The sequence below is a fragment of the Rhamphochromis sp. 'chilingali' genome (assembly GCF_963969265.1).
Source record: "Rhamphochromis sp. 'chilingali' genome assembly, chromosome: 15".
Classification (NCBI taxonomy): domain Eukaryota; kingdom Metazoa; phylum Chordata; class Actinopteri; order Cichliformes; family Cichlidae; genus Rhamphochromis; species Rhamphochromis sp. 'chilingali'.
Window position 1 is genome coordinate 29,484,023 of NC_137942.1, and position 15,590 is coordinate 29,499,612.

Genomic DNA, 15,590 nt, shown 5'->3' on the forward strand with positions numbered 1-15,590 from the left:
TGAACAACAAAAACATTACATCAGCTGCAGTTCCTCTGATGTCCAGCAGAGGCAGCAGTGAGTCAGTCCCATAAACTTCCATGTTTGCTGTCTGCTAGCTTCACCTGACCAATAATATGGCTGCTGTGAGGTTACCGTACCAACAGATCATCCAAGAAGGCGGAGCTCCAGTTTAATGAGTGAAATTCAACAGTTATGATTGGATGCCACTGACTTGCACGTCACGGATTCTTCTGGCATCATTTGGCTCTTTGCATTTTTACCTTTCTTACTTCACCAATGACGAGTTCACGTGTTCCAGCTCCTGCTGATGGCGTCCTACGACTCTGAACAAACTCAGGCTGAAACTAGACATTAAAAGCTGCAGAACAGAGGTCGTCACTGCAGAGCCTCAGGCGTGAAGCAGGAAGTAGAGCGTGTTTCTAAAGACCCTGGTGGCTCCTCTGAATGTTCTGGTTATCACATAATTTTCTTACATTGAGCGAAAATAAGACCGAAATCATAGTCTTTGGTAGTCACACTCTGCTAGACCGGTTAGCTGATGCCCTTGGCCCTCTCGCCAGCCATCTCTCGCTCACTGTAAGAAACCTCTGAGTGTTCCTGGATGGCTCTCTTTTAAACTTCAGAAACACGTCTCCACTGTGGTAAAAACAGCTTTTGCCAGTTGCGTCAGATATCCAAAGCAAAGCCGTTCCTTCCTTTAAAGGACCTTGAAAAGCTTATCCACGCATTTATCACATCCAGACTGGACTACTGTAACTCCCTCTACTCGGGCCTCCAACACTCTTCTCTTTACCGGCTTCAGTTAATTCAAAATGCAGCTGCGCGTCTTTTAACAGGTACGAGAATCTATGAACGCATAACTCCCAATTTTAGCCAAATTACATTGGCTCCCTGTCAAATATCGCATAGATTTTAAAATTCTTTAGTTCACTTTTAAAATTCAGAATAATTTAGCGCCCAGCTATCTCTCTGAACTCCTCCACTTACACAATCCCAACAGAGCACTTAGATCGTCCAATCACAGGCTCCTTGCACAACCTAGGACTCAAATGAAGTCGAGAGGTGACCGGGCCTTTGCAACCGTGGCACCCAGACTCTGGAATAACCTCCCTGTTCATATTCGTACTGCCGAGTCGATCCAGTCGTTTAAATCACGTCTTAAAACGTATTTTTTTTACTTTGGCCTTTGATTCTAACTCGTTGGCTGTTTTAGCTTATTGTGTTGTTACCTATTGTTTGTTGTCCTGTTTTATTGTTTGTTTTAATTGTCTCGTGTTTTCACTGACTGTGAAGCACTATGGTCAACACTGTTGTTTTAATATGTGCTATATAAATACATTTTGATTTGATGTGTAAGAATTTAGGAAGGATATTCATTTTAATTGAATTAATTCGTCCGACCACAGTTGTGTTCAGGGGTGACCACTGTTGAAGGCTTTGTTTGACATTCTTCAATAGTGTAAAAAAGTCGGCTTTGAGAAGTTGTTTATACTTTCTTGTAATTGTAATACCAGGTAGGTGAACTGCTCCTTGACCACTTTAAAGGGGAAACCCGACAAATCTATTGGAAATGCTTCTTCATTTGATAGACAAAGTTCGCTCTTGGACAGATTTAATTTATAACCACAGACTTGACTGAAACGCGTGAGTAGAGACAATATAGACGTTAGGGAAGCATGTGCATTTGAGATAAAAAGCAATAAATCGTCAGCATAGAGAGAGACTGTTCAGTTTGACCTCTTTGTATGCCCTGGACAAGTTTACTGCTTCGAAAAAGCATTGCTAAAGGTTCAGTAGCTAGATCAAATAACAACGGGCTAAGGGGCCGGTCCTGACGTGTGCCACGTTTGAGTGGGAATGGTTTTGATTTCTGGCTATTAGTGCAAACAGACGCAACAGGGGACAAGTATGGGCACTTGATCCATGAGATGAAGTTGGGACCGAACCCAAATCTTTCCAGCACAGCAAATAAATAGTTCTACTCTACACGGTCAAATGCTTTTTCTGCATCGAGGGAAAGAACACATTCTGGAGTGTCCTTGGACGGCGTGTGCAGGTTATTAACAATTATTAATATTACCCCTGATATTGACCCTTTCCAACCTGTGGGCCAGCGCTTTAGCTAGGATCTTAAAGTCAAGGTTCAGAAGTGAAATCGGCCGGTATGATGCACACTCAGTTGTCGTTCCCCTTTTTTGCAATTAAAGTTATGGAAGCGTCGTACCAGGAGGTTGGCAGTTTGCCTTGTGTGAATGCTTCAGATAGAACAGAGTGGAGGATGAACAAAATTAAACAAGATTTAAACAGCATTTACGACGAGGAAATCGAAAAAAAGCTCAAATTTACAAAACAAAAGTATTATGAGACGGGACCTAGGGCGCTGAAGCTTCTGTCGTGGAGACTGCGAAAACAACAGGAAAAGAACAGAATTCATAAAATCAGGAACCCTGAGTCACAAATTATTTGCAGTAAACTGGAGGATATCCAACGGGCATTTGAACAGTATTACAAAGACCTATATACCCAACCTCCCCTAGTAGAGAATACAATGATGGAAGCCTTTCTAAACTCATTAGACCTACCATCTATAGGAGAATTGCAAAATAAAAAACTCATGGCAGAGATAACTGCTGAAGAGCTGCATAAAGCCATTTCCAGACTGAAGGCGAATAAGGCACCAGGTACAGACGGTTATCCGTCCGAATGGTATAAAGCATTTAGGACACAAGTAACACCAGTGCTGCTTAATTGCTTTAATCATACACTAAGAACAGGAGTAGCCCCACAATCTTGGAGAGAAGCAGTTATCTCAATTATCCCAAAAGACGGCAAAGATAAAAAAGAATGCAGCTCGTATAGGCCAATTTCTATCCTTAACGTGGACTATAAATTATTTGCTTCAATACTAGCTAAGAGACTGGAATCAATTATCCCGGAGCTGATAGACTTAGATCAGACAGGCTTTGTTTCAAATAGACAGACTCAGGACAACCTGAGGAGAACGCTACAAGTGATGGATCATATAACATCAGGAAATATTAGTGCAATGTTGGTCAGCCTAGATGCCGAAAAGGCATTCGACTCGGTGGGTTGGGAATATCTATTTAGGGTACTAGCAAGATTCGGATTCAAAGATGGCTTCATTAAATGTATCAAAGCACTGTATTACTCCCCAACAGCCAGGATCAGGATTAATGGACACCTGTCTCAAAATATTACTCTGAAGCGAGGGACACGCCAGGGCTGTCCCTTGAGCCCGTCCCTGTTCGCCTTGTACATTGAGCCTCTGGCTCAGGCTATTAGAGAAAACTCTGAAATACAAGGAATAATGATCAGGGGTGAAGAACACAAGACTTGTATGTTTGCGGATGATGTTCTTCTTTTTATTACAAATCCTGAATCTAGTTTGTCCCAATTGATGACCTTACTAAAAGCCTACAATCACTACTCTGGCTATAAACTAAATATTCAAAAGACTCAATCCCTTACGTTCAATTATACACCTCGACCGGAAACTGTAAAGAAATTTAACTTCAAATGGGACTCTCCCACAATAAAATACTTGGGAGTAAACCTAACGAAAGACATGTCTAGACTCTATGAAATTAATTATTGCCCCCTCAACAAAGAGATCAAATCTGACCTAACTCGGTGGTCTCTCCTCCCTTTGGCTATGAGTAATAGAACAGAAATAATTAAAATGAACGTTCTGCCTCGAATTCTCTATCTCTTCCAGTCACTACCCCTGGAGATAACCCAAAAACAATTTGACGAGTGGGACAGATGGATCTCACGGTTCATCTGGAACGGCAGAAGACCAAGGGTCCAGTACGAGCTTTGCCGTGCTTACAAGATTACTACTACACCGCACAACTGAAGCCCCTGGTAAACTGGTGCTCCCCAAACTATGAAGCTAAATGGAAAAATATGGAAATTACACAATTAGACTTCCCATTACAGTCTCTTTTAGGAAATAAGAACCAAGCTGAAAAATTTTACAAAGATTTGAACCATTTCACCCGGTTCACCCTGAAACTATGGTTCAGGGTAGTGGGGAAACTACAAATAGAAAAACAGGCTAGGACCTTGAATTGGATAGCTTATGACCCGGAGTTTGTGCCTGCCAGGCTGGATGGGACCTTTAAACAGTGGACTCTGAGAGGAATTACTTCTTTTTGTTCACTAGCAACAAATGGGGGAATCCAAAGCTATAAAACCATCTCAGATACATACGGACTGGCAAAGCATGACTTCTTTAGATACTTGCAGGTTAGAGACTATTACAACAAGACGTTACTATTCAGAGATGAAAACGAATACAACCTAATTCATATCTTTCAAGAGGCATACAAGAGAAAGGACTCTAAAAAGATGGTCTCTAAAATATACGGTAGTATACAAGCCTCTAAAAATCACTCTACGTTGTACATTAAGCAAAAATGGGAGAGGGAATCAGGCTCACAAATTTCAGAGGACAGCTGGTGGGGAATATGTGAGTCTCAGGCTACCACTGCAAATTCAAGGTCCTTAAGAGAGTTTGGTTGGAAGAATGTAGTGAGATTCTTTAACACTCCTAAACTCACAGCTCGGCAAACAGGCTCACAGAGCCAGGGCCTATGTTGGAGAGGTTGTGGAACCCCCATGGCAAACCATTTTTATGTCTTCTGGGCCTGCCCAGGGATCCAGCCATATTGGGGGGAGGTGGCCCTTGAGATAAACAAAATAATTGGGATTAGAATAGACTATTCATTTGATACGTTGTATCTTGGCAAATTGCCTACGGCACTCCCACATAATGATAATTATTTATTGAAAATACTTTTGGCTGGCTGCAGGAAGGCCATAACCCGAAGATGGCTAAAGGCAGACCCTCCAACTCGGGCCCAATGGCGTGGGATAGTGGAAGAAATTTTTGGAATGGAAAGACTTACCTTTGTCCTTAGACTCGAGCTTGAGAAATTCAAGAAGCTCTGGGAAAAATGGGTTGTGTACTCCCTTTGTACTGAATAATTGAACATTACCATGATGTAAGTAGATGCTATATAACACACACACACACACACTTACATACAGTCCTTGTCTTGTAACCAAAGGGGGGTTGCAAGGGGAGGTGCTTTGTAAACTATTGTTTGAAGTTTGTCAATAAAAGGCAGCGAGAGGAGGCCACCATTTGGGGTTCTTTGTCGTGCTGGACACAGATGAGGCCTCCCTTGTGCAAATAATGGATCGATCGACTGTCTTGTTTTCTTCATGATGAATAAGTCTCTAGAATTAGCGGGGTTTGTGGAAACACAGACCCAACATTTATTTGGTCCTTCGGAGCCGGAGCCTAACACATTGCATCAACCGAGGAGAGGGAGAGGACGCCACCGCAACGTCTGGGATGATTGACGTAAAGCCCTGGTGTTTTTGGCTTGCCACCAGGCCGGGAAGTTTGCGCCTGACCTCCCCTCGGGATGGATGACGATTGACGGGATCCAGAGACTCTTCCCATGAATGTAAACAAACAGTGAGTACAGAAGGCCTTAGAGAGCGGCTACGGGCTGTGCGTTAAACGTAGAGCTGGGCGATAGAACGATAACGATATGTATCGCGATATAACTTTTACTCGATAGAGAAATTAAGCTATCGCGATAGACCTCGCCGCTCTTGTCTTCTTTAAAAAAAAAAAAAAAAAAAAAGGTCAGCCAATCCAAATTAAGTAGCGCAGAGCCGAACCAATCACAGCCGCAGCGTCACGTCACGTGACTTGTTATGTACAGCACAAGTGCCAAGCCGCACGTGTGTTTGTTTGGGAAGCAGCCAGCGGGTAATGGAGCCAGCGCGTAATGGAGGAAATGAGTGTGCCGAATAGAAAATTCAACCGAGCGTGACCGAAGAAAAACCAGATGATGGTTCCAATGCCGGAGAGATTGTCGAACGGAAGAGCCATAGAAGTTCCGTAGTGTGAAGGTATTTCGGCTATTTCAAGTCTGACAAAAACAGAGTAGCGTGCACTGTAAATTGTGCCGAAAGCAAGTCTGGAAATACAATAAACTGGTGCATGCGTCACACTGTGCGCCACGTTATTGTTTCGGTGAAATGAATTTCTACAATACTGTTACTCTCTGCAGTGTTTAAATGCTTACATACACACAGTTACTGTCCGTCCACACATACGACTCGGTTCTGCTTCTATGCCGCAGCTTTGTTTACTTTTTCCCACCGAGGCTTCTAGACTTCTGATTGGCCAACATTTCTGCACGGTTAGGAATCTAGCTCCACCTGCTGCTTTGGCATGTTCATAGCAGCGTTTTCCTTCATTTCTGCCTTTATGTGTGGACGGGATTATTTTTTAAAACGAAAACGGAAAATCTCCGTTTTCAAAAACACCCGTGTACGTGTGGACGTAGCCTCAGTCTCTGACTGGAAGCGCTAATTCGTCATTCGGCTTTTGTTAGACTAAAGTAACTGTTAAAACTGTTTGAAAAGCTAAGCTATACAACAAGGAGAGATTGAGAATTTCCTTTTAGTTCTCAGTTTATTTGATATTGACAAAAGTTAGTCAGTTTTGTCTGTTCTTCTGTAAAACAAACTAAGATTTATTTTTTAGAATTAATATTTTGTTTCTAAGTGGAATTGACAATTTAGTCTGTTTCGTTTGTTCTATTTTGAAACTTAAACGCTTTAGCGGCTGCCTTTTGTGTAGTTTGCAATATTTGCCTTTATTTATCTGAAAAAGTCTCATGTTCCTGAAGTACATCTACCCTGTTGAACTTATTATGGGAAATAAATATTTAAATAAAAACAAGCTGCTGATTATTTCACATTTTACTTGTGAGCAACGGCACATTTAAATCTTACAAATATAGTTATTTGGCTTATATCGTGATAGATATCGTAATCGTCTGAAATGAAAAAAACATATCGTGATATGAAAAAATCTCATATCGCCCAGCTCTAGTTAAACGTGAGTCCGGGAGCGCGCTAGCCGCGTGAGAGAGACGCAGGCTTCTCCGCCATTTGGGGCGTAGAGAGTTCTCCGCCATTTGGGGCGTGGAGAGAACCTAGGTTCAGAGTCCGGAATCTCCGCCATTTGGGGCGTTGGAGAGTGTCCGAAGGTTGAAGTCTCCGCCATATGGGGCGTTTGAGAGTTTTCAACAGAGAGCGCAGGCTGTGCGTGCAGACGCAAGCGATAGGCCTATGTTGTGTGTGTGCGGGCCAGACGTGGTCTGCGTGAGTGTGGCTGATTGTTGTCTTGTAATGGAGAATAAAATGTGTAAGTCTGCCTTAGAAGGAGATGTAAAATTTATGCAGAAAGTTTTACCAGGCAGCACGCAGTATGTAGGTTGTTGGTGTAAGAAATGTGGATTTGAAGGGACATTAGTGGAAGTTCAGTGTAAAATGCTGGTAGAAAGAATAGCTGTAAGTGTAGCAGGTAAAACAGGTAAAGCGAAGCAGAGGAAGGAATTGCAGTTAGCAGTTGCTAAGTTGTGGCTGGAGCAGGCTCAGAAGAGGAGAGAAGCAAGAATGTTAAAAGAGCAATATTGCAAGAAGTAGTTGTGAAACCTGAGGATGAAACTACAGCTTAATCCACTGCAACTACTCTAGAACAACACCGTAGAAAAGCATTAGAAAGAGCAAGAATGTTAGCAGAAAAGTAGAGTCAGAGAAGAGGGTGAGAGAGCAGAGGCAGAAGTGGAGGAGAGATTAAAGGCATATTAGGAGCAGCATTGAGTCCAAGACAGACTAGGCAAGTGAGGAAACAGAAAGTAAAGTTAGTGAACACAAACGTTACAACTACATATCCATCCCTGACACAACACAAAAAAACAACATATGGTGTTTCTGTAACAGAGTGTGAAGATGAAGAAAGTTTTTCTCCTGATCAATTCCGCGAGTGTGAGCGTGTCTGACGTCATGGTGTGTGTGAAAGGTATCCAGCTGGGCAGACGTGATTCTGCAAGTCACCTGCCCAGTGGCCAAAAAGAAATAAAATAGTTGTGTGGATGAATGATAGCATGAAGAGTGCTTGGTGTTTCTGGGTCTGAAACAGCTGTAATGCTATTTTCTGTTTTGGAGAAAAGTACAGTTAAAGAAGAAAAACAGAGAGAGATGTGTGTTGTTTTAAGCAGTGATGAGAATAATGGAAGTGTGATGAGAGATGAACACAAAAACATACTGAAAATGCATTAACCATACTAACCCCACATGCATATACACATCTGGTGTGTGAAGAAGTTTTACCATGGCACACATTTAGTTACATGAGAACTAAAATTATTATGTGCTAAGACAACAGGGTTATGCTGTATGTTGTGTGTATGGCTGATTGGATGAATGTTTGAGATTAAACTGGCTGTTAATTTGTCTTTTATTACTAAAGTTGAACCTGCCAATTGGGTTGTGACGATTTATCCCCCTGGCATGAAGAACACGTGTCATGACTTAAACAAGGCCTTGCTTTCCTTTATTTTCTTTGATTTCTTTTATTTTCTTTCTTTTATTTTGTTACTTTCATGGTGCACTGAAAGTTTTGTTTGATGATCTCTGTTTGAGCAGATCTGCACGATTAGAATCGAAGCATCGTCGAGAAAACTGTTGCAAAGTGAGCTTCTCCAAAATTAAAATGGGCTCTTATTTGGGACAATCAGGAAACAAGTTCCTGTCCAAAAAAATTCAACGAGGAAATCCAGTCTAAATTATTTTTCTTTTTGAAATGACGTTGTTTTGCTGAGCGTGGAAACGAATGCGACGATAATTTCCACAATTAGCAAAAGAAGGAATCACTGAGTGAATGAGTAAGAATTTTAAAATAAATGGGGAACTGACTGACTGACTTAACACCATTGTGTGAAGTCAACCCCCACCTGACAAAGGTGTGGATGTATCTCTGTGTGGTTCTCTGTTGCAGGAGCAGAAGGAGACCACAGGATTCCTCCTGTGGGTCACATGACTATGTGAACTCTGAAAATGTAACCTTTTTAGTTTAAATTCTATGTCTGTGAATTTACCATGTGTGTGTCATTGACTAACTTGTGGTACTCACAGAAGTTACTGTGAGAAAGTATGCACACACCTGCGCAGCGCTAATATTTGCATTTTTTCTTACAGCATTGCAGTTTTTCATGTGATTTGATGATGTGGTTTTTAGCAGAACAACTGGTGGATGTTTGTTTCTTTATTACAGGTTTTGTTTTCTTTAAGAGCGCATGTAGCATTCAGCAGAAGTGGACAAGTGACATGAGTAAAACAAATAAGAGATTACGATATTTATGGAATAGTTTATTATGGGCTCATTTGCTGGCCACTTTTGAACCCATAATAATAATAATATATGAGTGGAGTGACTTTGCTTAAGAGAAGTCACCGATTACATTAATGTTAACTGAGCACATGGGATGATCCATGTCTGAGGCGAGTTATGGTAATGATAGTGATTTAATGATTTGAGAAAACCTGCACATGACACTTGTCTCGCCCGTGCCGAATGCTTATTACTTTTTTGATATAATTGTTTATACGTGTGAAGGTTGATTTTATTTCCAGATTTTGTATATGCAGGCAATGTTTTCTATTATTGTTGCAGTGATTTGTGTGATTAGCTGTTTATTTACAAGTATTAAACCTATGCAAGTGGTGCATCCTTGTTCAGATGAGGCTTTGATGGCCTATAAGTGAAGTTCACTGATTACAATGTGGAATAACATTGAGATGTTAAATAATTTGGAATAAATTATGGGAAAAAGTAGGAGTTTAATGGGTTTAGAATAAACCTGCAATGATACTTGTCTCTGTGATGCTGAATACTTTATTACTTTCATGATCTATAGTTGGTTGCAAATGTGAAGTTGTTTTAAATTTTAAGACTTTGTCTTCTGTGATACAGGAGCTGGGAGTTAAACAAGTTGAACATTTAAGTGCTGACTAATGTTTTACACAGGGTTACAGCTTGGAGTGAAGCTGCTCCAAGGGACAAACCCTGGAGATTGTTTTAGGGAGACTGTGCGACACTCTTTTACATGTCTCATTGGGGAGTTGACACATGGCGAAAGCCGTGTGGCGAGAGGAGTGTCATTTTTTCAATTTGTAGATGTCGTGAGGTGCCATGACGAGAAGGAGTGACTGAGAGGATCGCCCACAAAATGGAACTTGAGGGAGCGTGCCAAGCTCCAAAAAGTGACAGCGCAGAGGAGGTCCAGCGATGGACTTGTGGTTCTGTGAACAGCACAAATACAAGGTGACTGTAAAATAACTAACAGCACTTTTTCCACAAGTGAAGCCAGTAACTTACTATCCTAAAAGATTAGCTCTAGTTGCTCGTGCTTTACCTCCATGCGTGAGATCAGTATGTGCAGCAGCTTAAGCTGTACAATGTTTCAATGGTTTATTTCACCTTTTGACATTGTTAGTTCCACACGAGGTAGATGTTTACTATCGCAGACTAAACTTACATTTCTGTCACCTACAAGACACTTGTCTTTAATGTTACTGTTACTCTCACAACCACACATATTACCATAAAGTGGTGCAGAATTCTGAATCTGTCCAACCCTTTTTGCCAACGGAGGAAGGGCACTTCTCATGAGTGTAGAGAGCGCGAGGAGAAGACGTGTAAGCTGAGGAATGACTTAATAGATGTGCCACTCGTTGAGGGAAAGGTTTGGTTTGCTGATGATTTGAGTTTTACAATAGCAGAGGGACAGACTAGAACACGTTTTACTGTAGCAGACAGTGAGAGAGAGTTATCTATGTAGGACAACTAGCATGTGTCATATTTGCTTGAGCAGCAGAGATGCTAGCCTTAACGGAAGCGTGTAAAGCTGTAGAGAGACAATATACACTGATAGGCAGTAGACATTTGCTACTGTACATTTTTCTGTAGTGCAGTGAGTGAGACGCGGTGTGACAACCTCTACAGGGAAACCTGCAGAACACACCAAACTTTTGCAAATTCTGCTGGAGGCAGCGTTGTTAACCAGTGGAATTGCCGTTTGTAAATGTGCAGCACACATGTGAGGGAAAGATCCAGTTGCATTAGGGAAAGTTTTTGCAGATAAGATCACAAAAGAGGCAGCTGTAGTTAAACATGGTGTTAACCTTTTATCAGTACAGCATCAGCAGACATGCAGGCCCACTCACCTACAGCAGGAAAACAGTTGTGACTTACAGAGGGAGCAAGCTTGCAGGATGATTTTTTATCTGTGTGATACACCAGTACTGTCTATAATTTGTATAAGACTGCTGCTATATTGAGCCATTGGCTATGCCATGTCTCAAACAGGAGGGAGATGAGCAGTCGTTATACTCACTCTAGGATTATTAAATACTTTAAAAAAAAACTTTTTTGCAGAGAGAACTAATGGAACAGTAAAGTTAAGATTTAGGAAGACAGGCAGGACACGGTTAGACTGTATAGAATAAGTACATGAGGATTACTCCAACAGAGAATGGTCTGACTCTTTGAGATTACACATGTTAGAGCATTTAGAGTTCCAGTCTTCTGTAGTGATGATAGAAAAGCAGAAGAGAGAGCATATTAGCAGATTAGATGCTTGAAAATGTTTAAAAGTAAAGTAGTCATGAGAACAAATGATCTGCCAGATGATTCTGTTTCTTCGCAGGAGCAGAGCCTGAAGTCTGGAGATTGGATGATGATAAGGCCATGGAGAGGAAGTGCTGGTCCAGTCCACGATGGGAAGGTCCATATCGGATGCTGCTGACGACGACTACAGCAGTGAAGATTGCTGGAAGGAACACTTGGATATATCAAGCGCACTGCAAGAAGGTGACACACGTCCAGGCCAGCTCGGAGTAAGTGGCAGGAAGACCGGGAACAAAGGGGGGGGGAAAGCCTCCAGGGCCCCTCGTCTCAATCCGGTGAAGAAACCAACTGAGCCACAGGTACTCATCAGAATGGCTGGGAATGTGCTGTGCGTCTTCTTGTGCCTGTGGACCCTGAGTGGGATGACAGGGAGCGCACTGGAACAGAGCAAACCACACCCAGTACCCGCATGGGTTTTCAACAACTACTGGTGGCAGTTTAAGAACACAACCGCTCACATAAAGAACGAGACCAATGGTTATGCTTGTGATGCCACTGGCTACACATTCTTCTGGACTGTGGCCCTATAGCATCACTGAGAGCGAGACAGTTTGTTTGGTTGCTTTGGCAACACATCCAGGAACACTGCCAACTTTTCAATTCCTCTGAACCTGAATGGAAGGTTGATTCACCAGTAGCTGGGAAGGTGAACTGCTCTGGTGAGACAGACCTGCTCGTCTGACTCAAAGAATATGACTTGTTGCAGGACATTATACAGTTAAACGAACTGGAAACAGGCCAATTGCCTATGTGTACGAAGGACAATGGATTAGCCCAAGTTGGAGATTAACCATGGAACATGGCAACATCACTTATTCTTTTGTCTTTTGCAAGAAGGATGTAAACAGAGAAGCCTTTTGTCTACATTTACATCATGAACACTTGAGGTTTTGAGCCAAGAAGATCAAAACAGCTTGATCCAATTTCCTTTACAAAGCTTTTTCTGTGGTGACAACAGGACAGGAGAAGAGTTGTAAATGCAGATAATTCACAAGTTGACTCTAACCCCCACAGGATGCCTACAGTGAGAAGATTTGGGAGGTTGATAGGAGTCATAAAGAAGGGTGTTGGCTAGGCTGCAGCTTTGAAGTTAGCTGAGAGCCATATGGACAAACATTAAAGTCAACTGATGCGTTTAAATACCTATGTCTGTATACAGTTGGATTGTAGTGACATATGATTTTTGAGAATGATGATTCTTCTTGTTTGACCTTTGACATTCAGTTGTGTACTTGAAGAAATACATGATGAATTGCACGACAGGAGTAGATCCGCCACAAGACTGGATAGCTTGGTTACTGTCTGGTCCTTGGTGGCATCTTCTTTTGAAAATATTAATTCCTGTTTTTGAACTGTTGATATTGATTTGCTTATGTATAGGATGCATTTTACCGTGTATAAGATCATTGCTAACTAAAATGATTTCTGATACATTTGTTAATTATGTACTCTTACAGCAATATGAAATGACTGAAATTACTGACATGACAGAAGCCTGTGTATGAATGAAAGCTACACTGACACTGTCTAAACAAAGGGTGCATAAGTTGAAATTTAAGTATACAATGACAAAAAGGAGGGAAATGTTAAGTCTAATTGTTGAATGTTGCCATTGTGTTTCTTAAATTTGTATAGTCTTAGTTTAAGCAGTAGGATCAAGCCATTCCTTTGATCCTGACCACCTCTCCAGCCACTCTGTGCTGGGGGAGGTTTTATTGTAGATACATCCTAACTGAAAGATCTGTTTCTTTTGATGTAGGCTTCCTGGGTTTATGACCCTTTTGGTCAGCAGGAGGTCTAACACACACACACACACACACACACACACACACACACACATTCTCACATAACACACACACACACACACATACACACACACATTCTCACATAACACACACACACACACACATTCTCACATAACACACACACACACACTTACATACAGTCCTTGTCTTGTAACCAAAGGGGGGTTGCAAGGGGAGGTGCTTTGTAAACTATTGTTTGAAGTTTGTCAATAAAAGGCAGCGAGAGGAGGCCACCATTTGGGGTTCTTTGTCGTGCTGGACACAGATGAGGCCTCCCTTGTGCAAATAATGGATCGATCGACTGTCTTGTTTTCTTCATGATGAATAAGTCTCTAGAATTAGCGGGGTTTGTGGAAACACAGACCCAACATAAACGGCCGTGAAATTGGACGGTCTAGCCTTCTGATTAGCGTCACCGCTGTCTCGGTGGAGTTTAATAAACTCAGCCGTCTGATCCTTGCTATCTAAAGTATAACAGGACACTGGTGTAAATTCTCAACTGTCTCATACTTCTGTTTAATCAGTTTTCTGTTTGACGTTTAGTCAGCTGTGTAAAAATCAAGGAGGAACCCACCCAGGGGATTAATAAAGTTTTATTTTATCTAATCTAATAACTTTAATCTCAGCCAAACCGATTTACTCACGAACAAACAAAACACTGAAAAAAGCCCAACAATAACATTTTTAGGTTGTCTAAGTGACTTATATATTACGTTTAACCCGAGCAGCGAAAGTCCGCGGTGATCTGAAAATGATGTGCCGGGCGTTGTGCCGTTCTCGGCCGCATCAGTAACCCTCGAGCTCCCGGCTAGCTTTCGAGCTGGTGGGTAGCAGACGTCTCCGAAAACGGCGAAGCACTTATGCAAATATGCGATATCTTGATAAACCGAGCAGATATTTGATGTTTACAGAGCTACTTTCTCGCCTGAAAATACGTTAAAAGTTTATTTTGTGACCCAGAAAGATTAGTATGAGTAATTTTAAAACTTAGTAGCGGCCGCCATTGTTGGAAACTGGAGTTTGGCTGGGCCGCGCTATGAATTCTGGGATATGGTAAGCCACGAAGGATACACCCGACCCATCCTTCAAATTCGGGGAAAAGGAGGACGCATTTGTTGGCTGCATTCGGAGGAGTCTACGAATTTGGACAGCCTTCGGCGCGTCGCTGTGACGTAATCGGTCTACAAATGCGGCCTCAGGAGGGTGCAGCCCATGAATTTGGACACGACCTTTGTCCCGACTGCCGTTAGACCAAAACCAAGAGAAGAAGAGAGCTCGGCGCGTCACAGGAACAGGAAGTGCTCAAAGTCCAAGCACCACCACCTTCAGAGGTTGCGATCTCTGGAGGATGACGTTGGACAGGCGCTTTAGGCCTGCTGTACAGGTTTTTGATTGGACGAACAATGTTTAGAGCTGTTCTCTGTCCAGCTTGTCGCCGCCCACCGAGACAAGGCGGAGCAGAGATGGCAGCTGCAGTCTGTGGCGCGGTCGCAATAATATTCTCCTGAAGTCTGAAGCAGGAAGTTGATCTTCCCCGGGTCTGAAACGAGACGCTCAGACTGCGAGGCAGCAGCGCCAACCACTGAGCTACCCTGGCACCGCTGTCACACACGCGATGATGTCACCTTCAAGCTACGCTGCGGGACGTACCTGCTGGCTGTAGCTGAAGTTCACGTCTGATCTCGTGGGAGAGTCAGCCACGCCTCCTTCCTGCTCATCCTTTCAAAATAAAATAAAAACAGACTGATTACAGCTTCATGGGGTCACTGATCACATGACCTCTTCACACGTGCGAATGAAAGGGCGTTGAAAGGCTGCTCCAACGGAACTTATTGTTTTCGGAGGAAAACACAACAATATGAAACAGGAAAGTACCGCAGTGTAATCCATTTATTTCAACAAAGTAACTGTATTCTGAATACCACCTTTTTAAACGGTAACTGTAACGGAATACAGTTACTCATATTTTGTATTTTAAATACGTAACGGCGGTACATGTATTCCGTTACTCCCCAACACTGTCCGTGTTCCACATGTTGCATTCGCAGATTCTCATTTTCACTGAACAATCGTCTCTTTCCGCCTGGTCTTCTGTCTCTGTGCTTCTGTAACATAAAGAACGAGCTGACATTTTTCTCACGACACCAGCAATCAGCTCAGCAGGCCCTCAGATTACCTGCATGCATCCTCCTACTCAC

The 15,590-nt window shown here is 42.3% G+C and overlaps 1 protein-coding gene and 1 long non-coding RNA gene across 9 annotated transcripts in view; one reads left to right on the forward strand and one right to left on the reverse strand.

The window, feature by feature from the left end:
• The window catches only part of LOC308411500 (UDP-N-acetylglucosamine transferase subunit ALG13-like), a 49,799-nt gene that overhangs the window by 18,455 nt on the left and 15,754 nt on the right, over nt 1-15,590 (reverse strand). For 7 of the 8 annotated variants that reach the window (XM_080905414.1, XM_080905412.1, XM_080905408.1 and 4 more), the window contains one exon: nt 15,043-15,111. The exons of the other annotated variant lie outside the window; for it this stretch is intronic. In XM_080905414.1, the coding sequence (XP_080761540.1) occupies nt 15,043-15,111 (69 nt within the window). The remainder of the gene's footprint in view (nt 1-15,042; nt 15,112-15,590) is intronic. 8 annotated transcript variants of the gene reach the window in all.
• On the forward strand, nt 6-11,510 carry LOC308411517. The gene is made up of 2 exons (XR_013974404.1): nt 6-5,512; nt 10,076-11,510. It is a non-coding gene; the product is annotated as an uncharacterized lncRNA (long non-coding RNA).